The sequence below is a fragment of the Paroedura picta genome, chromosome 15 (assembly GCF_049243985.1).
Source record: "Paroedura picta isolate Pp20150507F chromosome 15, Ppicta_v3.0, whole genome shotgun sequence".
NCBI lineage: Eukaryota > Metazoa > Chordata > Lepidosauria > Squamata > Gekkonidae > Paroedura > Paroedura picta.
This window is the reverse complement of record NC_135383.1, coordinates 6,666,311-6,693,191: the sequence shown is the minus strand read 5'-3', so window position 1 is coordinate 6,693,191 and position 26,881 is coordinate 6,666,311. Positions and strand designations below refer to the sequence as shown.

General features: G+C 49.9%; 1 protein-coding gene across 2 annotated transcripts; it reads right to left on the bottom strand.

Annotated features, from left to right (window-relative positions):
* Window positions 1-451: 451 nt before the first annotated feature.
* On the bottom strand, window positions 452-23,419 carry TNFRSF1B (TNF receptor superfamily member 1B). 2 transcript variants are annotated; one of them, XM_077312270.1, is made up of 10 exons: window positions 23,270-23,419; window positions 12,071-12,179; window positions 9,158-9,286; window positions 8,671-8,820; window positions 6,973-7,066; window positions 6,095-6,300; window positions 5,485-5,556; window positions 4,522-4,559; window positions 3,360-3,600; window positions 452-2,600 (listed from the first exon to the last, which is right to left on the bottom strand). In XM_077312270.1, exons 1-10 carry the CDS (start codon window positions 23,345-23,347, stop codon window positions 2,320-2,322), a joined length of 1,398 nt encoding a protein of 465 aa, XP_077168385.1. In that variant the 5' UTR covers window positions 23,348-23,419; the 3' UTR covers window positions 452-2,319. The 2 variants fall into 2 exon arrangements, with proteins under 2 accessions (XP_077168385.1, XP_077168387.1); XM_077312272.1 differs by having other exon boundaries at window positions 12,071-12,176; window positions 23,270-23,414.
* Between the last annotated feature and the right edge of the window lie 3,462 nt (window positions 23,420-26,881).

Sequence of the window (26,881 nt, the reverse complement as noted above, 5' to 3'; positions counted from 1 at the left end):
CAGTTTTATTCCCCCACGACGATGATATTTTTATGAACAGCTGCTGAACCCAAAGGGCGGATTAGCTGTTCTAGCAAGGTATTATCATGATCACACTGCATACTTTGGATGTTGTGATGCTGTTCACTGATTTGCTATTAATTTACTTTTTCTTTCTGCTCGTAATAGGCAGCATTTGTGGGTTGTGTTCCATTGTGTGAGGAAGTGTGCCTGCACGCCAAAGCTAGCGCCTTGAACAAACCTTTGTTGGTCTTGCAGGTGCCGTTTTACTTTTGGATTTTGGAATGGAACATACAGGTTTATCGAGAGCACATAGGAGAACTCCAAAGTTTGCCCACCGTTCTTGTCACATGCCTGGTTTTGTTGATATTTTCATATTTACATGACTTCAGTTTTTGGAATTCTGTACCTGCTTTGCAACCTATGCTACTAAAGATCACCACAAAACAGAGAAACTCGGTACAGTTTATTTGCACATGAATAAGCAGCGGTAGAATTGGTCATAAGGATTCGACCCTAATTTCTTAGCGGTAGGCTATCGGATGAGTCCGCAAGCTTGGGATTGACCTACCAAAGTTAGGATCTACTGACATTAGCAACGTCTCTGAGGTAGAACACATAGCAAAAAAGAAGTTGTGAGAATCGGATTGCTGTGTAAGATGCATGTGAAAACATTGAACGTTAAAACTCCATTCAAAAAAATGTTGTTTTCAATTTTTTGTCAAATTGTTTTACATCAAACGAAAGATCTTGATGAGACAAAAAAGGTTTGATTTTTAAAATTTTGAAATTGTCTGTTAAATAATGGCTATATCGCAATGCAACGCTGGAGTGTTAACCTCATGCCCGGCTTCCTCGCTGCTTACAGCTTGTCTTTTACATTTTGCCAGTCAATGATTACTTCCGTAATGGATTTCCACTGCATGTTTCATCGCATCTCTCAAAGATTTTTCCCTATAGCTGCCACATAAGATGTTTTCACATCAAGGGGGGAAGGGGGAATTAAGCCAGGCAAAATTCGATTTTCTCTTCACAGTAACTGTCAGCAGAAGCAAACGACTCAAGGTCACTCAAAAATCAAGGTGAAAGGGGGCTTTTGCAGCTTAGTAAAGAAGCGGGAGCACATTTAAGAAAAAACAAAAGAAACTTCTGCAAAAAAAAGCTTTTCACAAGGAGTTGCAATTGCCCAACTTTTCTGCGGGTAAAAAAAAGGAAAATGAAGCCTCCTTTGAAAACCAGAAAACGCAATGTTATGGATCGAGGGGCCTGAATGTACATGGGACGAGTACTGCATTAAAGAGGGGGCACCAAACAAGATCGAGTAAAAAATGTGCTTTAACCCAACCTAAAATCTTCAGGGTGACCTGATGCAAAGAAGAACAGCAATGGATTCTTTTGGACCACTATAAGGAAGAGCTTTATCCTTCATGCTCTGCTTCTGGGCTTCCCAGAGGCATCAGGCTAGTTGTTGGAAAAAAAGGCTGCAGAACTAGATTTATGTTTGGTCAGATCTAGTAGGGACGTTTTTAACAGATAGTGCATCAATCAATGGTTGTTAGCCAAGATAACCAAATGAAGGCTCCCTGTCCCATGCTCTGAATGTGGGGCATCAATAACAAGTGAAGGATTGAGCTCCCCCATACCCTGCATTTCCTGCTCCTGGAGGCACCACAGTAGCTGCCATTTATTACAGGATGCTGGAATTGGATCTTTGGTGTGGTCTAGTAGGTGTTATTCACAGGAACACGGGATTCTAGGCAGATCCCACTCACCTCATACCTGCATGGCCTTGTCCAAAATCCTTCTGCACAACTGCAAAAAAAAACCCTCACTGGTTTCTTGCCACCATCCCTTTTCATCTGGTCACCCGCAAATCTCGGCGTTAAAACACTCCCAACAGCATTTGTGGCCCTATGAACAGCAAGAGACCCTTAGGTAAAGGTAAAGGTATCCCCTGTGCAAGCACTGAGTCATGTCTGACCCTTGGGGTGACGCCCTCCAGCGTTTTCATGGCAGACTCAATATGGGGTGGTTTGCCAGTGACTTCCCCAGTCATTACCGTTTACCCCCCAGCAAGCTGGGTACTCATTTTACCGACCTCGGAAGGATGGAAGGCTGAGTCAACCTTGAGCCGGCTGCTGGGATCGAACTCCCAGCCTCATGGGCTGGGCTTTCGGACTGCATGTCTGCTGCCTTAACACTCTGTGCCACAAGAGGCTCAAAGAGACCCTTAGGTCTCTGTAAAAGGTCCATGACAGATCTGTGACAAAGAACAAGTTCCTCGGTTGCTCTCCTTGGGCTTTTGGCAGATCCGTTTCTTCACCTGAGCTTCATTCCTCCATCTTGTACACTCAGTGGAAATGGCTTTCCATCTTTATAGACAAAAGTGTCCATATTGTCCTCCTCGACCTCCACAGCAGTTTGCCCTTTAGACGCCCTTTGGATGGGGCATTCTTCTTTGGATAAGGGGATGTCTTCTCCCACCGAACCTTCTGCATCAGCCAAACTGTTCCTTGACAGGAGTTGCAAACTATGATCCGGATTGCAAATGTTGACCACGCAGCTGATGTTCACGTGAGTGTCACCGCTGCCAGGCTGGTCTGTGGAAAGGATGGAGGAGAAGGAGATGACAAGGGAGAAGGAGGGGAAGAAAGCATATGGAGAAAGATGAGAAGGAGCAGATCAAAAACCCCTGTGTGAAACAGAGGAGAGAAGAATGACATAAACCAGGGGTAGTCGACCTGTGGTCCTCCAGATGTCCATGGACTACAATTCCCATGAGCCCCTGACAGCATCCTCCATGGACATCTGGAGGACCACAGGTTGACTACCCCTGACATAAACCACTATGGCGAGAAAGCCAGGGTACAAATGAATTTAAATAAATAAAATGGATACTGCTGATCTTTGGGTATCTCTGCCTCTTGTACTTTCTAGTCCTTCCTGCACATCTGGCAAACAGTTAAAGGTCCCCCTCTCCTGGCTTTCTACAAGTAGTTAGATAAACCACTGTTATGCTGCACCAGGGCATTTCTTATGAAGTCCTTGGCCTCTGTGCCCTCTTATTGGCCCTCCAGAGGGACTGTTTGGTCTCTGTGTGAGGCAGGATGCTGGACCAGATGGATGCCTGGTCTGATTCAGCAGGACTGTTCTGACATTCTTATGAAGGCCTCGGCCTTTATGCCCAGGTGTTAGCCCTCCAGAACAACTGGTTGACCATTGTGAGAGATAGGATGCCAAAGCAGATGGACCACTGGTCTGATTCATGTGGCCTCTTCTGAAGTTCTTATGGTGTCTCATAAAGTAAAATATAATGAAAGAAACGAGAATCCAAGGCCCCACGATGAGCAACCCCTTACTTGAGTTTGCCTTGCTGTGGTACACGCAGCCGTTCAACGGAGATGACCTCTGTTGGCTTGTTTCGACTTCTTTTTTGGAATCCTCCAGGTGGCTGATTCCACTGCTTTCCTCTGACGCGGGTGAGTAATCCAAAGAGCCGCTGCTCGATGGGGAAATCTTCAAGAGGTTCTCTTCCTCCTGCCTTGCGGCGTTGGAGATCCGTGGCCATTTGTCCGATCCCTTTTCGGTGGACGAGGACGGCTGGAAGGGACATGGAAAACCAGCCCGTCAGCGTTGCATAGAAGCCCCCCTTTGTTGCAATTGTGCTCGCAATAAAAGTTGTGGATCTATTTAGAGAGCCATCTTCTGACCCAGAGCCCTCTTGGCCTCTTATAATTCAGTTAATAACAATACAAAAAGAGTATTAAAACCATGCAGTAAGGAAAAGCCAGCCAGCAGCAGGCAAGAATAACAAAAGGACAGGTTCTGTTCAGCGGTGGCCCCTCCAGATGATAGAATACCCTCCCCACTGGAGGTTCATCACACCTCCCTCAAGCCCTTCCAGAAATTGTGTTTTTGTCCCACTTGTCTCCTCCCATCTATCCCAGCAATAACTTTTCAACACTGCCATAACGCAGGTCACAGCAATGAGTACATAGTTTCCCAGCCTCCACGTTTCCTGAGGGCCGTTCTGGGAATGCTCTGGGCCTTTCACAACCAGCCATGCTCGGTGCGCCTCCTCTTGGCCGGGAAAGCCGATGACTCATTAAAGAGAAATGTAGGAGAGAAGGACACATTGTGCAGCGCCCTTTGGACGGACTTGAGAGCATGTCCCGAGAAATGGCCCTAGGGATGGTCAGGGAGAGGGAGAGAGGGTATTGCATCCTTGCCTTTTAAGCAGCTGACTAATTTGGATGTTCAAAGGTCATTCGAAATGTGACCCTGGAGCTTCGCCCGTGGAAATCTCGATAATGGTATCTTGTATGATCTAAATCCTGGATTTGTTTGTAGCAAAATGTTCTAATCAGCCTAAGTCTTTCAAGAAACCTCCCTGCATCTCCCAAGAAACCTGCATTTCCCGAGAAATCTCCAACCACCTGCTGCATGGTTTAAATCGTTTGATGGACTGGAGTGTGGGGTGGGCGGGGCAGAGCAGAGCGATCGTGACACAGCGAAACTCACCTGTTTTTCATCCCCAAAGAGTTGCTTGCAGTTAGGAGCTGCCAAAAAAAGAAAACCCCAAGTTGAAATTAACCATGCAACAAAACCACAAATCTATCCCAGGGTACTGAGCCTCAGACCACCTTCGCCTCTCCCAGCTTGCCCCGTGTTTGCCCCTTGCCCCTCAGTGATGCCTTTGGGCTTCCCCTGAGGATGTCTGCAGTTTGGGGGGAGGGACAGTGGATTTTGATTGGGATCTCAGCACATGTGGAGAGGGGGCTTTGACATTCCCTGCAATATTTCCCCAAGCTGAATTGGCTTCAGGAGGACCCTGTTTACCTAGTGTTAGAAACCTAAAAAGCAATTTTTCAGGACATGTGCAGCTTTCAATGGAACATATAATGCCCCCCCCCCCGACATCATTTCAACACAAGGAGAATGGGCACCGGGGAAAATCTAAGCTGGCTTTTTCCACGCCCTCCCACCCTGAACCATATTGGGTCTGCACGGTCCAGGGAAACGCAGAGCTTCGGAACATCCTATCGGAAATAACTTTTGGTGACTCAAATGAATGACCTTCAAAATATCCTATCCTTGTGAAAGACCCTCACAAAGAAAACAAGAATCCCTTTGACTTAAAAAAGGAACGGGTGGGTTAGGTCAAAGGATGGGGGACTAATTGCTGTGGGCAATGTCTGTGTACTTCCCAGGTTTTGTAGATTTCTTATATACTGCCTTCCTTGCAGGAAGGAAGACATTTAGGCCTTTCCATGCAAAGTGTGTTTATGGGGGAGCATCTGGGCGACCCCCATTCATGCATTACCCAGACTTGCCTCAGCAAACTGTTGGTATCATACACCTCAAGGCCTATCAACTCAGTTCATTGCTATTTTCAGTTTCTTTGCAAAAAGACCCCTCTGCCTCTTCCACAACATCCCACGTGGAACTGCCAAATATCTTTTGGGTCCCGGCCCTCCAACGTACCTTTTCTCCAAGAGATGAAACAGCTAAAAGCCCCTATGAACGCAACCAAGAGAAACAGGCTGATCGAAAGGCCTAAAATCGAAACAAAGCGGTGGAGAAGAAAATGAATTTCCACACAAGGCTCAGAAAACACAAGTACTCCTCCTCCTGCCACCCAGAAGTTCAGAAGCAGATTGTTCAATCGCACCACCCAAACAGGGATTTTCTGCATTCTTTTCACTAGTGCATTCCTGTTGGAGGGGCGGGGTGTCCTGTTTCAGGAATATTTTGCTCCCTCTGGTGGTCGATTCGATATTACACCTCTTCATTTGGCTTATATAACGTCCCTCGCTGTGAGGTCTTGGGGCGGTACATATAAACTGCAGGGTTTTATGCCTGCACATTTAAACTGCAGGGTTTTATGCCAGGCATGAAGAGATGTAATACTGAATCGACCACTAGAGGGAGCAAAACACATGCAGAACATACCCCTGCCCCCCAGAAACAGGAACGCACAAGTGAGGAAAAGGTGACTGAAAGCTCTTAAGGCAACTGCCTTATCATTGTGAGCGAGAGAGGTATAAAAAATTATTATTTAAGCCAAGCCCCTAGCAACTCTGCCCTCACTCACCCCCAATGATGTAAGCAATGTCTGTAGAAGGCTTCTGCTGGCTTAGATCCACCCCCACGGTTGGAGTGCTGCTCACGGCGGGCTCCGGAGAGGAGGGCTCCATGCCCTTGACGGTGGGCCGAGGAGAAGCGACGGGGATGCCACCAATGGAGTTCCTGCAAACGGCGTCATGTGTGCTGTTTCCGGGGTGAAGCTCCAGGTCACAACTGCAAAAGAAAAGAAAATCACAGAATAGGTTTTAAGGAAAACGTTAACATCTAGCAGTCATTTATTCGCATGCAACCACCAGCCGTTTCAAAAGGAATTAAAATTAAAACATTTCAAGACGTAACAAGACGTACAACATAGCCCAGGCAAGCCCCAATTCCGTTAGAACTAGGAAGTTCTGGCTAGCATTTGGATTGGAGACCGACAAGAATTAGGGTGGTATTTCCTCCAAGGAACACGAGGAGTCTGCGTCATGATGGCAAAGCCCTTCCAAACATCCCTTGCTTGGCTACCCGACGGTCCTCAGATCTCCTGGCTGTGCTACAGGCGCTATATGATAAATAAATACTCTTATGGCCTGCTGATCAATCTACTAATCAATGGACAGCCACGGCGGCCAGCACAGAGGAGGACAACCCTAGCAGTCAATAGCTTAGCATTTTAATATTCTGCTCGAGGACTCTGGTGGAGTTCTCCAGCCCGCCTGCCGCAGACTGCCTTGCCCCTCCACCTCTCCCCCAAAAGACAGGAAAAGGTCCCCTTGGCTTTCAGTTCCCTTTCCTGTCAGTCTGAGAAAGACAGCGCCTTCTCCGTTAACCCCCCTGCCCTCAAATGATCAGGATGCTCCAAGCACACCTGTGCAAAAACACGCACACCCATGCACAACTTACATCCTGTGGGGCCTGCAGGTGGCGCTGTGAGATTCCACATCGGAAAAGGTGCCCGGTCTGCAGGGCGCGCACTCCACATTTCTGCTTTCCGTGCCTGCAAACATTTCCAGACAATTCACGTTAGCCGTTTGGGGAGCGTTGCGAAGGAAGGAAAACGAGTCAGAACTGATGCTCGGAGGGCCAAGAACACAAGCCAACCTTTATCACCGTTTTTCGGAATACGCCGGGGAGTATTCTTTGAGCTGTCGTGTCTAGGAGGAAAACCACAGCCCTCCTGGAAGCCAGGCTGCTTGGCTGGCTCTCTGCCCGGCGTCTGTTCCTTTCCCACTGCAAAAGGTCCCTGCCCTGCCCTGCCCTTGCAAAAGCCTTTACTGGTCAGTTGGTTTTATCCGTGGAACAAGAGGCAGTGCCCATCTCCTTGGCCTCTGGGAGCTGCAATGCTTGCCTCTCTCAGACCCAAAATGTATTTTCACCCAGCAGCACTGGAAATGTCTGGCCCTGCCAAACATCAGGTTTTTCAGCTCCCCCCAAGAAGTCCCTTGCAGGGGCAGAATGTCCCTTCCACAATGGCCAGTCCTGCACTGTTGATTTCGCCTGAACACTTTGCATTAATACTTTCCCAGGTATGTCCCCAGGTCTGGTTGGACAGGTAAGGTAACAGAGTTCTGGGACTGGGACTCAGATCCCCTGGCACGTGGGGGCATGATCTGGATTTAAATAGGGGGAGCCAAGAGGGGGGGGGGTTTAAGCTGGGGGTGCTAATCTCTGGATGGGGTATGGAGATCTCTCAGAATTCAAAGTGATCTGCAGTCAGCACAGCACAAAGCTGTTTTTTTCCTGGGGAATTGACTTCTGCCATCTGGAAACCAGCCGTCATGGCGGGAGATCACCTGGCCTCACCCAGTAGCTGGCAATCCTAAGGGAGGTCCTCAACACCAAACTGAGGGAGGGAGACTTTGGTTGACGTTCTTCACCCTTTCTCTCTGTTATGTATATGGACAGGATGGTGCTAATATGAACCCCCATGCAAACAAAGGCTTGTTAAAAGGACCAATCACAGACGCTGGACTCTGGACCAATCACTGGGCCATGGTAAGAGTCAATCATAGCTTAGGGGCAAGTTAGATAAGGAAAATCGTGACGCTTATTGAGGGTTCCCAGCCTGAAAGTGCAGTCCGGAGTTCCCCCAGAAATACAGATGATCTCCAGAATAGAGAGATGGGTTTCCCATGGCAGAAGCGGCGGCTTCAGGGGGTTGATGGCATGGCCTCCCACCCTCCCCAAATTCCACCTTCCCCAGCTGCCAGCCCCAAATCAGCAGGAATTTCCCCCGTTGAGTTGGCAACTGCCACACTGCTGCTTCCTCGGTCAGCCTCCTGCGGCTGAATTTAGGTGTTTTAAAAGAAAAGGAAAAAGAGCAATCCCAGATCCTCTAGCATCTGGTTGGGTTTTGTCCCTAGCAGTGTTAAGTCAGTTGGGGTGAGACCATTAAGCCTGTCCCGGAACTCTTGCTAAACAGCGTCCTTTCCCGACCAACCCCTGGAGGGTTTCTGATGTCACCAGATTTCAAATCCGGCTGCCCGAAAGCAAAGGTGATTTCGAAAAAAGGAAAGAGGCTTAAGAAACAGAGAGGCCGACAGCGTCATGCGCCTCCCTCCAACCACCCCATGCGCGGGAAATTCACGTTCTGTACTTTACCTGGTTTTGCTGCTCCGAAGCCTTTGGGGCAATTCTGGTACGGTTGACACTGGGCACACGTATCGAAGACCAGCGAGCTACAGAATTCGTGAGGCGGACACCAACAGTGTCGGTTTTGGGTGCGAGTGCATTCCTGTATCTCCACCAATCCTAATTGGGAAGGAAGGAAGGAAGAAGGTATTGGGGCTTTGGAACGACAGGGGCGAGAGCCCTCACTGCCAGAAGCAAATGAGTAAAAGGAAAAGGCCAAGATTGTTAAGTCAGAGCCTGGGAACATCATGGGAGAGATGGCTTGCAATAGTCATTGCTCTACTCCTACACATACCAGGCTGGTGTACTGGTCAGAGCAGGGGTAGTCAAACTGCAGCCCTCCAGATGTCCATGGACTACAATTCCCAGGAGCCCCTGCCAGCGTTCGCAAGGATTCCAGGAGACCCAGGCAAGGATATCAAGCAAGGATTCCAGGAGACCCAGTAAAAAGGCATACCTGGTTTGCATTTGGGAGAGCAGCCCATGCAGCGGAGAGCTGAGTTTGACCTGTCGGTGTAGGTGTTTTCCTCACACGCCTCGCACTGCGTGTCCATGCTTCCGTTGCAATGGTGACGCACCCGAAAACCTGGAGTGGGGAAGAGGAAATGGTCATGGGGACAGGCTGCAGGAGCTGCTTTTTATTCCTGCAATGCACACACCTCTGCACAACCCAGGCGAGCTAGCCTAACCCCGCCAGAGCTTGGAAGCTAAGCAGGGTCGGCCCTGGTTGGTACTTGGAAGGGAGACCTCCTAGGGATCCCGGGGTCTTTGTGGGGAGGCAAGCAACGGCCAGCCCCCTCTCTTGCCACGAAACCCTTCCATCACTGTGGATCAGGTACAGCTCAACAACAACCACAAAAAACAACTTCAATTTCATTCTACTTGTAATGCTTCCATAGCAGTGGGGATATCCATGTTTTGCATTAGAATATTCGTTGCTAAAAGTTGTACATATTGCATGGTGCACCAAGCAGAGAATCGACATTAACTCCTGGAACACAGAAGGACCAAATACCAGACACGTTTTGCCACTGAAAGGGTCTTTCTCAGTGGTTAAATAAGTTCGAATGCACTGGTACGCTATCGAAATATATAAAGCTAGGGCTTGCTAAATGGGGGGGGGGGGGGGGATAATGAAGATTTATGTAAAATAAGTCTGGTAATTTAAAAAATATATAAGTATTAATATTTATTATTCCCAACTAATAAAAGCCTAGCCTGGATGCCTTGACCGTGGCGACTAATTGTATTTTATGAAAAATATGTTTGGTAATTAAAAAAATATATTTATTAATATTTACTATTCTCAGCTAATATTAGCCCAACCTAGCTACCTTGGGTATGGCGACCAAGTCCCTGTGGTGTTCTCCCAAAGCACGCTGGAAACTTTTATATTTCCGTGCTCTTTGTCACCACTTCTATACCACTGGTTTCTGCCCAGCCTCATTGCCCCACACCCTGTTAATATTAGAAGAAGAAGTTGGTTCTTATATGCCACTTTTCCCTACCCGAAGGAGACTCAAAGCGGCTTACAGTCGCCTTCCCATTCCTCTCCCGACAACAGACACCCTGTGGGGTGGGTGAGGCTGAGAGAGCCCTGATATCACTGCTCGGTCAGAACAGTTTTATCAGTGCCGTGGCGAGCCCAAGGTCACCCAGCTGGCTGCATGTGGGGGAGTGCAGAATCGAACCCGGCATGCCAGATTAGAAGTCCGCACTCCTAACCACTGCACCAAACTGGCTCTCTTTTCCGGCTGTCTTTATTATCCGGCTGTCCTTAGTTTGTGTTTGCTTTTCCCCTCGCACAAGCGAACGTTTCATGCGCTGGCCGACAAACACAGCACCAGATTTTGGCCCTCTGATTTTCGAGAGTAAAACTTTTATCCCTTTGGCGTTCTCTGGACGGGTCCTGCTCGTCCGGTCATTGCTCCCTTCCAAGTTCTAAAACAGGAAACCCAACAATCACACTTGACGGTTGCTGGAGGAGGGGGGGGGGCAGCGCTGGCTTCCTGTTGTCGAGCCGAATCTCGGGAGCCGAGAGCAGCCGCCGAAGATGACAAGCAAAGGAAACCAGATGGCTCCAAGCAGATTTGAGGGCTCCACACCCCGACGTCTCCAGATAGGGGCTTGGTCGGCAAAATCAAATGGAGTGGGGATTGCTGGCTTCTGCCATTCTCAGCATTGCCAACATCCAGGCGGCACCTGGAGACTTCCTGGAATTACAATCCATCCCCAGGCAACCGAGATCAGTTGTCCAGGGGGAAATAGCAGCTGGCGAGGGTGGGGTCTAGCAGAGGTGGCCAGACTGTGGCTCTCCAGATGTCCATGGACTACAATTCCCGTGAGCCGCTGTTGGTGCTGGCAGGGGCTCATGGGAATTGTAGTCCATGGACATCTGGAGAGCCACAGTTTGGCTACCGCTGGGCTATGGTATTGTGCCTGCTGAGGCTGCTTCCCAAATCTCCAGGAATTTGCACATCTCTGGACATGAGCAGGACTGTCAGGGAAGAAGATTTAAGCTTCCACATGCCTCGCTTGGCTTAGCGGATGGAAATCAAGCCATCTACGCTGTGGTTGCCACCTAGGACAGGGAGAAGAAACCATATATTTTGAAAGGCAGCCTTGCCGTGCCCTTTAAATCGCTGACCCTGGTGTGGAGAGTCCAGTTTCCATTAACAAAACAAAGGAGAGGGGACTTGAAGGGTTAAATTCCCGTTTCCGGTTGGGCAAGGCCCGATCCCAAGCACAGCAGAGCCGAGCTGCAGGAGGGTCATGGCAGCTGATTCATGCTGTTTGCTGTACGACAGCTGGACTCAGAGGTGCTCCCAAAACAGTTGCATGCTGTAAGTTAAACCAGTCTATTTTTGGCCGGTCTCCTTTGTCCAGCCGGCTGCTGCGTGAACTATAGAGCGAAGGAATCTTTTGTGGCTTGGAGCATTTCTTGTGTTATTATTTTTCCCCCCTGTGGTTAACAGAATGTTTGGCAGTATTTGACCCCTGCCCACCAACATGCACAACAGAAAGGAAAACAGGAACAGTCAAACAAGGATAGAGGCGAAGGGGTCGGCAGAGGGCAGGGGTAGTCAAACTGCGGCCCTCCAGATGTCCATGGACTACAATTCCCATGAGCCCCTGCCAGCGAATGCACTGGCAGGGGCTCATGGGAATTGTAGTCCATGGACATCTGGAGGGCCGCAGTTTGACTACCCCTGGCTTAGTGCTTAGTGGCAGGACATGGTTTTCTCACTTTCACAAGCAAGAGAGAGAGAGAGAGAAATCCTCTTTCCCTCTCCAAAGGTACCCTGAAACGTAACTCTGGGCTCTGTCCCAGTTTCAGACTTTTGCATGAACACAGTGGCAGGTACCTTACCTGGTGGACAGAATCGACAACACCTGCGGGCGGTCTGATTATAGTACTCATTGTCCGGGTCCTGGCACCGGCTTGGGTTCTTGAGTCTGGATGACAGCGAAGGGACCTGCTGAAATCAGAGGAAAAGTCTCGTTAGCTCTTTGGGTTATTCCCGTCGCAGTGAGGAAAACAAGGGCCGCTGACGTGCGTGGCTGCAGGGGCGTGTTTTTTTCTACAGGGCTTCCTCTTGCCTAACAAAGAAACCTCAGAGGAGCCCTGCTGAATCAGGCCGGTGTTCTATAGCTACGTTGCCCTACAGCAGGAGTGGCCAAACTGAGATTCTCCAGAGGTCCATGGACTACAATGACCATGAGCCCATGTTGGCAGGGGCTCCGGGGAATTGTAGACCAAGGACCTCTGGAGCGTCAAAATTTGCCCACCCCTGCCCTTGAGAGCCAACAAACATGGCACAGAGAGAACTGATGCTGCTTCTCCCCCCCTCCCCCTGGCAGTGGTATTCTGAAGTTTCATGCCTCTACATGGCTTGCTTTGACACAGGCTGGTTAATGCACTTTCCATTCAATTCCATTCAAATGATTGCTAAAGTGCGTAGAAAGTGCATGATCCGACATGCAGGAAAAGCAGCCAGGGTCGAGCTTCCCTCCAGCAATCCTTCGTAGACTGCACCGAAAGTGAATTATCCAGCGTTTGTCTAGAGGTTCCCTCTTGTGACTAAGAGGAAAAGCTAGATGGGCACTTTCTAGCACGTGCCCTCATGTACTTTCTATGCACTTTGTTTCCAAGTTGATTTCCCCGCGGATGAACGTGAGTCTTCTTGTAGTCGCTGGCAGAGAATGCCACCGCTTAAATCCCTTCAGGACTAAATAAATCTTCTCTTTAATCTGGCCCGAATCTATTGCTCATCAGCATCACTGGGTGCCACCCTTATGGTTGCCAACGTCTTCTTTGGACTTCTTTGGAAGATGGGTGCTATGGCATGACCCCCCCCCCCCTTGAACTCCCTCCCCTCCCCAAATCCTGCTTTTCTCAGGCTCCACCCCCTCTCCCTAAACAAGAAGAAGAAGAAGAAGAGTTGGTTCTTATATGCCGCTTTTCCCTACTTGAAGGAGGCTCAAAGCGGCTTACAGTCGCCTTCCCTTTCCTCTCCCCACAACAGACACCCTGTGAGGTGGGTGAGGCTGAGAGAGCCCTGATATCACTGCCCGGTCAGAGGTCAAATCATGAGGTAGCTCCCAACCCAGAGCTGGCACCCCAGCACCATCCCAAGTTCTACTATTATGGGAGAAAAGGTTCCTCTTTGAGGAATATCATGGCACCGAAATGGACCGCTTTCCGCACTGTTTATGAGAACCCAAACAGATGTGACTTGGGAGCATACCGATTAACCCTCTAATTTTTTAAAACTTAAATATGGCACACGGGGGCCCTCCAATCCGAATGGCTGCGGGAAAGAGAGAAAGAAAACACCTTCGAAGAGTTTTAAAGGGGAGGTCAGCTGTAGAGGTCCCTGCTCCACCCAAAATGGGTACAGCCTGGCAGGAGAGCAAGAGGGGCAGGCAGGAATGGGGTGGGTGAGAGCCGTCATTTTCACACCACTCACTTCTCCTGCCACCATCTGGAAGCAGCCCTCCAGCGACACCTCCCCCCCCCCAAACACACACACACACACACACACACAATGTCAGGATGAATGCTGGGAGGGGTATGCATGAGAGCAACCTGCACGACCCTTCCGGTAGAACTTGACTGAACTCGTGCGCTTACTTATGCACGAGGGAGACGATGCCACAACAGCCCCACCAGAGCAAGTCAGCCGGATAAGCCTCCCGACCTTAACAAAGTGCTTATTCAGAAACAGCGCTCCGTGAACACCGCACCGCGTGCGCCAGCAGAGGTGACGGCAGGAAAAGATCCCTCGCCAAGATGTCGAGAAACTTTATTAGCGCAACTTGGCTGGTTCTTCCGACAGCCTGCTGCTTTGAAGGATTCTAACGCAGGAAGAAAGCCAGGCCAAAACCTGACGCTTAGAAATATCCTGCTTCTGAACTTTATCGCAAATCTCACCGCCATCTCATTGTGTCTGCTCTCCGACAGGAAAGATAAGCATCGGATGCTTGGCCGCAGCAAATACCCTTTAAGTGGCTTATTTAATCACCGTTTCAGAACAGAAATGAGGGGGGAGGGGGGGAATAGGAAGTCTCCCTCGATCCTCGGCAATGATATGGCAGCTTTTGGGGAGGAAAATTACTTCTTTGCAGACCTTAGCCGTAAATGTTTGTTTGGAGGAACCAGGAAATGTGGAACATGCAGTTCAGTCTTAAACATGTTTCCTCTGAAGTTAAGTTCTGCTTTGTTCCATGGGACTTACTCCACGGTTAGCAGGTATAGGATTGCCACCTGAGCAGTATTACTGTAAAACAGAGCTGTGAGAAGGCTGGGGTAAACGGGTGGCATAGACAGGGGTCCACTGTAGCCCATGGCCCAGCAGAGGCCTTCCCGTTAACTAGAAATGTTTGATCTCCCTGCTCCTGTGAGGAATGGGGACTTATCCCTGAGGCAGGGCTGGTCCCAGCTTTTTCCCCAGGGCCCGTCCAAAGCCAGAGTCACTGGTGGGTTTGCGGTTGTCTGTCGGGTCAGATGCTGAGAAGCACGGGGAGTCAGGGAAGGTTTGAGCTAGCCAAAGTCAGGCCACTGGAGTGCAAGGGCCAGGCAAGGAATGGGAGAAGCAAATCAGGGGAGCCAGAATGCTTCAAGCTGGATTTACTCCTAGTAGCCCATCTTAGCATGATGTTAGCGGCTCTCCCCCCCTTTATCAGTATTCAAACTTCACTGTTGTTTTCATAACTGTGTGCCTCAGCTAAGCTTCTTCCTCCTCCACTAATGAACCCACCTGCGAACCTGCATACCCCTAGACCAGGGGTAGTCAAACTGCGGCCCTCCAGATGTCCATGGACTACAATCCCCAGGAGCCCCCGCCAGCATTCGCTGGCAGGGGCTCCTGGGAATTGTAGTCCATGGACATCTGGAGGGCCGCAGTTTGACTACCCCTGCCCTAGACTCATCCCACTTATTAAAAAAAAAACTTTAAATGCATAAGCAGTACTGGAGCTTGTACACTCATGAAGGGGGAAGGTGTGTAGTGAGAGGAACGACGCCAATACGAGTGGTTGAGGTGGGGTGGGGAAATGGTGAAGGGAGAGGGAAATCCAAGGGAATCTGTAGGCATTTGAATTACTCTTGGCTGAAAAGTGAAGCAAGGGAGGAAACACCGCAAAACCACTCTCGGAAAAACCCGGGAAACAGCAATTGGAAAGCAAACCGAGTGCTGAAGGGAGAAATATCAACACAGAACAAAAAAATAAGACCCAACAGACATATACGGTGAAAGTAAGGGAAAATACCCATGCATAATTGGCCTAAGTTTCTCAGCATCTCGGTGAGAGGTTTCTGCCTGCCCGTTCCACAGTAACCCTTGCTTAGTGGCCAAGAACTGACAAGACCAGGCTACCCTGGGCCATCCAGGACACAGCATATGTGTGTGTGTGCATTAAAAACGAGCAAACACTTTGCATAGGAAAAGCACCAGAGCAATGCAAAACCACAGCGTCTGCAAATGTGACCCGGCTGCGTTTCCGAACGAGAAGCCCTTAGCGAAGCCGAACCTTCTGAGGAAGGAAAATAAATTCTGCCACTTTGCAAATTATTTTTAGGTCGGCTCTCTTTGTGGTTTAATGCCAATCGAGAACCTCAACTGCAGTCAATCTCAACGAACCAAAGCGAGAAACACCCTGCCCTGCAGGGTTGTCTAATGCCTTGAAATCTACCGTTCAAAGACCAAGGGAAATAAGACAGACCACATCTTTGAAAAAAATATATATCCTGTGGGTATTGTTTTCCATCAGTGCTTTATCTCATCTGCCGCAGCCTCTTATCGTAACGGAAGCAAACAAATGTGAGCTCTTCTGAGATTCTCCGGTCGTTTTTTTTTGGGGGGGGGGGAGCAGCAAGAAAGGTCCACTCACCCCTTCCTGACTGAGCATCGAGGGCATGGTTTGTTTCCAGCTCAGAACACCGGAGATGTGGGATTTGCGTGCTTTGATTCCACCCATTCACGTGCAAATGTAACTGCTGCAGCAAACTGGCTCTCAGCATTAAGCCCATAATGACTTCCAGCTTAGGGTTTCCAGCTCAGGGCTGGGAAATACCTGGGGGGTGGAGTTTAGACGGAGTGGGGTTTGGAGATGGGAAGGGACCTCAGCAGGCTAGAATGCCATACAGCAGGGGTGGCCAAACTGTGGCTCTCCAGATGTCCGTGGACTACAATTCCCATGAGCTGGCAGGGGTTCACTGGAACTGTAGTCCATGGTCATCTGGAGAGCGATAGTTTGGCCATCCCTGTCATACAGTCTACCCTTCAAAGCAGCCATTTTCTCCAAGGGAGCTGATCTTGGTCACCTGGAGGTCAACTCCAACCACAGGAGTTCTCCAGGTGCTACCTGGAGGTTTCAGATAAGAGAAAAACGAAATCAGCAGGCCAAAATGTTAAGTCTCACAGCCGTTCTTGTTTGGTGTATGAATCATATCACTTCTGGGCAATCAGAACGGGCTCCCAGGTATATTTTCCCCCGTTTTCAAATACTTCTTCAACGATTGCCGCTGCAGAGTCTGTAATCCATTTAACAGTAAATTAAGACGTATCTCTCGGCTTAAAGCTGTCTATCTTGAGGCAATTTTACTCCTCCGTGCCCTTGAAGAAGTATGAAAACGGGGGAAAATATACCTAGGAGCCCATTCTGATTGCTCAGAAATTATATGGTTTATACACCAAACAAGAGTGGCTGAAACTTATTTTGGCCTGCTGATTTCGTTTTTCTCTTAGCTGCTACCTGGAGGTTGGCAACCCTTGTTCCTAGGGGGCGGCCTGAACACCTCCACTTTAATTGACCAAATGAAGACCAAATGAATGTTTCGGCTGAACATTCCGGAAAGGCCGCTGCACAGAGGTGTGAGCCCCCCCCCCCCCCAATATCCTGTCTGTAAACGTGGCACACCTCAAGGGTCTAAAAGGAAGAACAAACTGAACCCAAGACGGGGAGGGGAGGGGTGTGGAAAGAAAAAGTCACACCGAACATGGCGTGGAAGCCACAGTGACAAAGCCACCCACTCTCTGACATCAGGGCCTACCACTGTGGAAAAAATAATAATACAGAACAGTGTTTTTCTTTTTACCCCGTCTTGTCCACAGCAGGAACTTGTGAAAAAGAGGAACTCGTCTACAGCAATTTGACTTGAAAAAGGACTATCCAGCCTGTGGGCTGAAGATGAAGCACTAACCGGGTCAGGCAGCATGAAGTGGTAGAGTCCTGCAGCAGAAGCACAGACTGTCCCACTCCCTACTGGGGGTGAGGAATAAAAATTTTAATCCCCTTTGGGGTTGGGGCTTGTTTTTTTTTAAGTAGAACGTTAGAACAACAAAGGGCAAATTGAGCTTTTCTCCCTTTCAACCTATTTTTCTTCCCAATGGGACTTACAACACTGTTCCCACCTCCTTTTTATCCTCACAGCATCAGTCTTGTGATGTAGACTAAGCTGAGAGGCAGTAAATTGTCAAAGGTCATGCAGTAAGCTTCCATGGCAGAGCAGGGATTTGAATGCTGGATACTAAGAACATCAGAAGAACCCTGTTGGCGCAGACCAGTGGTCCTTCTAGTCCAGCATCCTGCCTCACACAGTTCCCCTGGAGGGCCAACAACAGGGCAGAGTGGCCGAGGCCTTCATAAGAACATCAGAAGAGCCCTGCTGGGTCAACCATCATCTTGTCACACAGAGTGGCCAGCTAGTTCCTCTAGAGCAGGGGTAGTCAACCTGTGGTCCTCCAGATGTCCATGGACTACAATTCCCACGAGCCCTGCCAGCATTTGCTGGCAGGGGCTTGTGGGAATTGTAGTCCATGCACATCTGGAGGACCACAGGTTGACTACCCCTACTCTAGAGATCCAACAAAAGGGCATAGAGGCTGAGGCCTTCCACTTATGTTGCCACCTGGTGTACTGCCTGGTCACATGGGCTAGTAGCCACTGATAGAGCTGTCCTTCAGGAATCCATCCAATCTCCCTTTTAAAGCTATTCCTGTGGCCATCACTCCATCCTCTGACATCCCAGTCCACCTTTTAACCATCACTCTCTGAGTAAAGAACGATTTCCTTTTGTCCGTCCTGATCTATCTGCTCACCAGGTTCTCTGGTTGCCCCCGAATCCTAGTATTTTGGGGTTGGGGGAAAAACCTGGTGTCTCCTCTAAACCAGGGGTAGTCAACCTGTGGTCCTCCAGATGTTCATGGACTACAATTCCCATTAGCCCCTTCCAGTGTTTGCTGGCAGGGGCTCATGGGAATTGTAGTCCATGATCATCTGGAGGACCACAGGTTGACTACCCCTGCTCTAAACCACACAATCCCAGATTTTTCAACCCTTCCTTTCCGCGCGTAACTCTTGCAACACGCTGGCTCTTTCCAATTTGGTTAAATGTGGAGGAGCATTTTTTAAAAAGGCATTTGGAAGTGGCACAGTCCATTTTACCGTAGCAGGACTGTACCGCCCTGTTCTTTCGCCTGCGTAGACGATGACAGGAAAGAACAGACACAAATCGGCTGAGCTGATTCTGGAGAACCCACCCCAGAAGGTGACTAATTGCGAGACCACGCTGTTACTCAGAGAGGAATTTCTGACCCCCTTTGCCCCAAATGTCACTCTGGTGGGGAAATCCCACACAAAAGCTGATTCTCCAGCTAGGCATATGGGATAAGACTTCAGTACAGCAGGAAGAATGTGTTTATTCCCACAATGCACCATGAAGTTGCAGAGGTCAATGTCGAGAGGCTGCAGCCTCTTGGGAATACTTGTGTGTGGTTCTTATCAACCCACCACCCACACACAATATTGAAAAGCTAGGGAAAAAAGGAAAGAAAGGCTTCCCCAAATGATCAAGCTGCTGGAGTACCATGAGGAGGGGCTATAGCCCAAGGGGAGAGCATCATCTTGGCACGCAGAAAGCCCCAGGTTCAATCCCCGGCATCTGTGGCTTAAAAGAAGGATTGGACGATAGAAGAAGAGTTGGTTTTTTATATCACGCTTTCCACTGCCCAAAGCAGCTTACAATCACCTTCCCTTCCATGACAGATGCCCTGTGAGGTATGTGGGGCTGAGAAAGCTCTGACAGGACCGCTCTTTGAGAACAGCGCTATCAGGGCTGTGATGAGCCCAAGATCAGCCAGCTGGCTGCATGTGACATGAAAGACCTCTGCCATGTGCCCCAGGAAAGCCAATCCCAGCCAGCCTGAACAGACCATGCTTTCCCTGAGTGCATAAGGGTCCAATGCAGTGAAAGGCAACTTTGTGGGTGAGTCTCTTCCCTGTGCTTCAAGGGTTTCCAAGGGGGAAGTCAATTGAGAGGCAGAGTGAGGAATCTGATAAAAGCAGAGAATTCTTGGAGGAAGAATTCCCCCATAATGCTAAGAGATGGTTAATGAAAGGGATTGATGGTAAATTCAGGACAGCCCCCCCCCCTTCCCAGAAACCTTCACATCATTATTTTTTTTCACCTAAATTTCATTACTATGTAAAACTTGCTGCCAAAAGATACGGCGACGGCCTCTGTGTTTACGAAAGGGAGAGACATGGAAGGAAACTCGTCTCTTAGCAGCTCCAGAAACACCAGGAGCACGTGAAAACAGCACAAGCAAACCGAAAACAGGTTCGTGTGGGCCATCAGCAATGGACAATCCATGCCAATAAGCAAATCAATACTATATCTCTATTAAAGACTCTTATTTATTCTACTTCCAAATCTTAGCAACCCAAGACGGAAACTCTTCCGAGGAGAAAACATTCACTGAGCGCTGTTTTCTTCTCGGGTTGCCAAGATCGGGCTGTAGAATAAATAAAGAGTCTTTAATAGATGTTCTTCGCAGGCCGCAGCTGTTGTGTGGCTTTCTGGTTTGCTGCTGGTGACTCGCCTTTGCGTACGGCAATTTCCGAGGCCCTCCAAAACACACCAAAAGACGGTAAACGTGAGAGTCACACCTAGGAGAAAGGTCTGACTCAACGCTTCCTGTAAGGCATAGGACTGCCAAATCCCGTCCTCCAGTTAGTCAGTGCGGGGGCAGAAGAGGGGGTAGAGGCCAGAGTGCGAAAGAGACCCTGGTACTTCTGATCAGCAATAAACAGAGAGAGAGAGAGAGAGTGCAGCTGGCTGAAGAAAGCAAACATTTCATTTAAAAGGGGAAGGTTCACGGATATGAGCGGCACGCAGAGTGGAGATTAGAACATTTAAAAAAGAAACCTTTTCCCCATTACAAAGCTACCCATTGAAAACTAAAAACCAGTGTAGCGTCATGCTTTGAGCCGTGGACCCTTATCAGGAGAACTGGGTTTGTCTCCCCACTCCTCCACATGCAGCCAGCTGGGTGACCTTGGGCCAGTCACAGTTCTCTCAGAGCTGATCTCGCAGGCCAGTTCTGTTAGAACTCTCTCAGCCCCATTACTTCACAGGGAGTCTCTTTACTATTACTGTAAACCGCCCTGAGCTGCTTGGAGGGTGGTATAGATATGTAACAAAATAAATAAATCTACACGGAAGTATAATGTTGGAGTCAAAGCAGTAATTGCATTACAAGGGACCAGGGGGGTTTGACGGGGCAACTGGGAAGGCGTTCTCAACCATATGAAACTGCAAACTGGCAAAATAGCTATGGATTTATATTGCCGCCTACAACAAACAGCCCATGAAGCTATATTATGGGTCATTCGTTAAAGAGAGAGGGAAGTGTGAAATCAGGGAGGGGTGGGATTTAAAATTTCCATGGTTGGAAGGTTTGCAATTAAGTGGGGAGGGGGGGGGAGTTTGCAAAACCAGATGATTTGGGGGCAGGGTGCGAATGCCAGCTTATTGTAGCAAAACAAAACAGGAGTCCTCGGTGTCCCTTGAAGGCAAACATTGAGTCCAGTGTAAACTGTGACTCATGAACGCACAGAATGCACATTTAAGGTGCCACCGGACTTCCGCTTCGTCTAGCAAACCAGTGAAAACACAAAGTTTCATAAACAGATTTCTAACATGTTTTTTTCTTTTTTTCCCCCTCCTGGCAAACGGCAGCCCCAAGGGAGCTACAATTCCAGCTCTCAGCTCAGCCATACATTTCCTCCCCTCTCTGTCTCTGCCCCAAACCTGCCAGGTGGGTGAAACGGCTGTCCTATCATACGAGGCTGTTGTAAAAAATTACGAGTAAAAAATTACGAATGTGGAAGCATAATGCCAGTACAGAGTATCACTGAAGAAAACACAGATGGGACCATAGGATCCACAACGGTGCTCTGTTTGGGCTTTGGAAATCTCCTTTCTGGAACCCGCACCTTTCAAATCCCTACGCTTTGTTCTCAGGTTTTTAATCAACAAACTGTGTCCAACATCAAGCATTTCATTTATACTTCCAAGTAACCCTTGCAATCATGGCTAGCTGCTTTGGATCTATCAAAGACACCTTGATTTGGCACGCAAAGGGGCGCTGGTTCAATCCCTGGCATCTCCAGACAAAAGGATCGGACAGAAGGTGATGGGGAAATCTTTGCCTGAGACCATGGAGAGCTGCTGACAGTCTGAGTTGGCAATGCAGACTGTGCCAGACCAAGGATCTGATTCAGCCGAAGGCAGCTTCATGTGTGTTCATGTATGTTTATGTGATGCACATTTGGGACAAGGGAGAGGGGGGGGAAGGCATTTTACAGTGCTGCTAATGAGGTCTTGGACGATCTTGAGGTTTTGGTGAGAAGTTTTAACCGAAAATGTCAACTCAGTCCTCAGCAGCAGCACGCTGGGCAATCCAAAGGGTTACGCAAGCAGACCCGCCCACTCAGTCACGTGAAGTTATGTACGCCCCTGCAGCGTGGGAATGCAGAAGGTCGACTGGCTGCCGAAAGGACATCGTAAGATGGAAAGTATTAGGACAGATATTGGGGGGGGGGGGGTTGCAAGACTCATAATGACACTGCATAAACCTTGGCGTCCGATTCAGTTCTTGGTCACCCTGCCTCAAATATCATAGGAAGTCATAGGGCTAGGAAAAATCAGGGCAGCTTAAAGCAGGCCAGTGCGGTGTCTGGTGGGTGGGTTTGATTCCCCACTCCTCCCCATGTAGCCGGCTGCACGACCCTGGCTGACCCTGGGCCTCAGCCTCACCTACCTGACAGGATTGTTGTGCAAAAGGAACGGGACCTGAATACAGAGCCCAGGGCTCCTCAAAAGGAGGGAGGGGTGAAGTAGAAATAAACACACACACCTGTGTAACTCACTTTGATGTTGGCACATCCCCCAAACCCCTGAAAGTGGCAAACAACCCAGATTGGTACAGAGGCTAAGAACAGTGGCTTCCAGCTGGATTTGATTCCCTGCTCCTCCTCCACATGCAGCCAGCTGGGTGACCTTGGGCTAGCCCCAGTCCTGTTAGCACTGTTCTCACACAGCTGTTCTGGCAGAGCTCTCTCAGCCTCCTCACAGGGTGTCTGCTGTGGGGAGAGGAAAGGAAGACTCCTTCGGGTAGCAAAAACCTACAACTACAAAAACCAACTTCTTCTCTCCCTAGATTTCAGCGTCACCCCCTTAACAGGTGCGGGCCAGGTGCCCCATGGAGGGCCAGTTTGGCTAGGGCGCTGCTTCCCTTCTATCCCCTTGCAGTGCCTATACTTAAAACCCCCATGAGCGCCTACGCTATAGGTTTGGGGACTAAACGGACAGCCAGAGGCAGCCCACGTTGACTCCGGATTGTCACCCTTGGACAGGTATTCCCTTAGCCCAGGGGTAGTCAACCTGTGGTCCTCCAGATGTTCATGGACTACAATTCCCATGAGCCCCTGCCAGCGTTTGCTGGCAGTGGCTCGTGGGAATTGTAGTCCATGATCATCTGGAGGATCACAGGTTGACTACCCCTGCCCTAGCCAACACAGTGGACCCTCCACATCCGACCGGCCCAGCGCGGAGGGCAGCCCCCTCCCCTCCCCTCCCCTCCCCTCCCCTTCCACGCGTGAGCCTCTGGAGGCATCGCGCCCTGGCGGGGGGTCGCCCACATCCCCAGGCGCCGCGCGCTCCCGCCCTCCCCCCGCCCGGGAGGCTGGCAACCCCCTCCTCCGCGGCCCCTCGCCCACCTACCTGCGCCTCCAGCAACAGCAGCCAGGGCAGCGCCGAGCAGAGCAGCTCCAGGGAGCGGTGGCGACGCGTCCTGCCCATCTCGCCGGCCTAGCGCGGAAAGCGAAAGCGGCGCTGCGGGGCCAAGGAGGCGAGCCCGAAGGGGCGGTCTCCGGTGGGGTCCGCCCGCCTGCGAGCTGCCGAAGTCCGGGCGGCCGAACGTGACTCGGAGCATGGAAGGGCGGGGAGGCACAGATCCGTGCTTGGCAGCGCGTTTGCTTCCGCGCGCCGGCCTACCTCGCGGGGTCGCTGTGCGGGGGAAACGGAGGAGTGGAGATTGAAGCGCGCCAATTTATTCCTTGGAAGAGGAACGGGATTAGCGGAGACTGAATAAGTAGCTTCTGACTAGGGTCGCCAGCTCTGGGCTGGGAGGTTCATTCGGTTTGGGAGGGGAACCACTGGAGAGAGGAACGGGTGCCGGGGAAGGAAGGGACCTCGGCGGGGCATGAGGCCACAGAGTCCATCCTCCAGGCGTTTTAATGGATTGCTGGCCTTTTGAGAGCGGCTGTAATCCCAGGAGATCTCCTGGCCACACCTGGAGGTTGGCAGCCCCCCCCCTCTCCATCTCCATCTGTCTGCCAAGGGGGCCAGGGATGGTGCAGGGGAAAAAACTTTACAAATCTATTTCTATTGAAGTTTTTCAAATTTGGACCATTGTTCTTTAAACGGAAAACTTTTTTCCCCGCACCAGTGCTGGCTTTCCCTGCCGTTTCCCTATTCTGATGTTGCCCGAGGGACCTGATGAAGCACGCTCTAACCCACACTGCTTTAGCCGTGCCATAGCCTACCCTGCAGGGAGGAAGCAATTCTGGAAATGGGGTGGTTCAATAACCCTCCTGTTCTCCTTCCCCAAGAGCTGCATTCTGCTAATTATCCCCAAACTTCATGTCACCCCTTCCTTGCTTCCTTGCTTCCTTCCTTCCAACTTATGAGCACCCCCGGGGGGGGCATTGTGGCTCTCCAGATGCCCATGGACTACAATTCCCATGAGCCCCTGCCTGGCAGAGGTTCATGGGAATTGTAGTCCATGGGCATTTGGAGAGCCACAATGGGGCCACCCCTGCAAAGTTTACACGGCCGGAGAGATTCAGTGGTGGTTGGCCACTGCTTGTTTCCCCATAGGCCTCGCAAGCAATTCACAGTTTCATAAATACTAGAAATAAACACCCCCCCCCCAGGTCAACAACCCCACAATCGCAGGCTGTTGGTGGCCGCTTCCACTGTTTGCTGGCGCCAGTTCCTTCGCCCGGACTTCTCCGCTTGACGTCCACGTTTGTGGGACGGGTGCTCGTCCTTGGGCACACTTCTCCAAATGGGCTTCCTCAAGTGGAAATTGGCCAAGAGGAGACAGGGGAAGGAAACGAGGCTGACGAAAACCTGCTGGCGGCCATCGGGCGTCCTCAAAAACGTGCACATGACCCACTGAAGACAGGCGTCCGCTCTGTTGCAAGAGAGTTATATTTCCCCAGCCCTCAACTAGGGCTGCCAGCTCTGGGTTGAGAAATACCTGCAGATTTAGGGGGCGGGGTCTGAGAGCAGTTGTGATAGCAGGAGGTCCCCAGGCAGTGAGAAAGGTCCGCACCCACAGCATCATTTAGCAAATGCTGGACAAAAAAGGTTATCCTCATCTTCACAAACACAGGAAAACGCAAATTCCATCTAATGGCGCATGCTGTGCGCGTCAGGCTACCACTGGGTGGGCCTTGGTGTTTTCCAAAATTAACACTGAGGCAAAACTCCTCTGGAGGAAACAGTTCCGTCAGAGAGCAGACTCTGTCTTTGGGACTGTCCTAGTGGCGTCCCTTCTCCGCAGAGCTCGCTCCCCTTCTCAGCCTCTGCTCTCCCCTGGCGCCATCTCTAAATCTGCCGGAATTTCCAAGCCAGAATTGGCAACCCCTCCGCGCACCGCTGAAGCACACAGACCCTCCGCCCCTTTTGAAAGATGCATGATGCACAGAAACAAAATCAGTCACCTGTGACTCATAGATGCACCTTAAGTCCTGCAGGCTCAGTGAACAACACAGAAAAGGGGATGGAGCCTGACCCCGCACCATTTCACTGATGTAAAATGATCCATGGGGGGAGGGTCTATTTGGAAACCCACAGGTGCTGGAGGTCAGGAAGTAGCTGGAGGTGGGGGCTGCCTCATTTTCTCCATGTGCATTTCAATCACTTGCCAAACGGCAGGGGTGAAGAGAGCCTTCTTGGGCTATGCAGAAGGATTCTCCAGCTTTAACTTAAGGTGCCTTCTCTCATCTCAACACAAGATGGCAAAGTGGTCTCACCTGAACTGCCTGGTTGGCAGGTAAACCGACAGAGTCATTTCATTAGAAGTGACCCCAATATCAGGACCAAATGACCCCCCCCTTTAAAAATCTCCAGTATCCAGCCTGGCCTGAAGGGAATTCACCTACCCTCCCACAGTGGCAAATCAGCAATTCCCTAGTTATGCAAGAAAGGGCAACAAGAGACAAACCCTGGCACATCCCTTTCTGCCCACCCACTCACCATCTGCCTAAGTTCATAAAAATCAGCCTTTCTGTCAGACGACTCTCTAGCCTCTTCTTAAAAACTTCCAAAGATGCAGGACTAGAGGGAGCAGCAGGGCCAGAGACGTGTTAGAAACACAGCTCAGAAAGGCCATGAAATGAATAAATAGTTTTTGCATTATTTTTAATGTAAAAATATATATTGAAAAAAAAATGTGGATTCATAACGGGTTTAAATCCGAGGTTAGGAGTAGCATAAGTATGGTTCGGATCTGGGAGTGGATCGTTTAAGGCAGGGGTAGTCAACCTGTGGTCCTCCAGATGTCCATGGACTACAATTCCCATGAGCCCCTGCCAACGCTGGCAGGGGCTCATGGGAATTGTAGTCCATGGACATCTGGAGGACCACAGGTTGACTACCCCTGGTTTAAGGAACGATTAGGAAAGGCCATCCGATGTACAAATATCCCCCACCCCCGTTTTTTTTTTCCATGTAAAAATTCATGTTAAAAGATGTGGATTCATACTGGGTTTATTTTAGGGTTAGGGCCTTGACGGGGCGCAGTGAGATGCTTATTGCGTGATATCCCTTTGAGTTTTCCGACTGTGGGGGAATGCCTGGGGGGGGGGCGGGGGAGCACGAGGAGATATCACGCTGGTTCTTGCAACATTTGCTGTTCCCCTTCCCCATTCCTTTCTCTGTTCTTCCCTCTTTTATTTCCTGGGTGGCCTTGTATCACTGTTTCGTTTTTTTTCCCCCTGTGCTACTTTTCAAATTTAATATGCACAAATCTTCCCGTCTTTTTTATTTCCATTGTTCTGGTTGCCCAGATTGGGGGAGCCTTCAGAGGCGGCAAAGAGAGAGGGATATTGCTGTAGATTAAAAATATGCTCAGCGATTTCAAATCACTCCCCTGCTTTCTTCCTGATTTTTCCGGTGGGAAGAGCCCTGACGTTCTATGGAAACAGTACAGTATTGTGTGTCGATGTTCATTTGTGTAGTGGTTGTCATTTCAAAAAAGCTGTCAGCTCCTTAAAGGGAAGTTGTCGAAAAGGACTTAAAAGAAGCACAATAAAATCAGAGTCT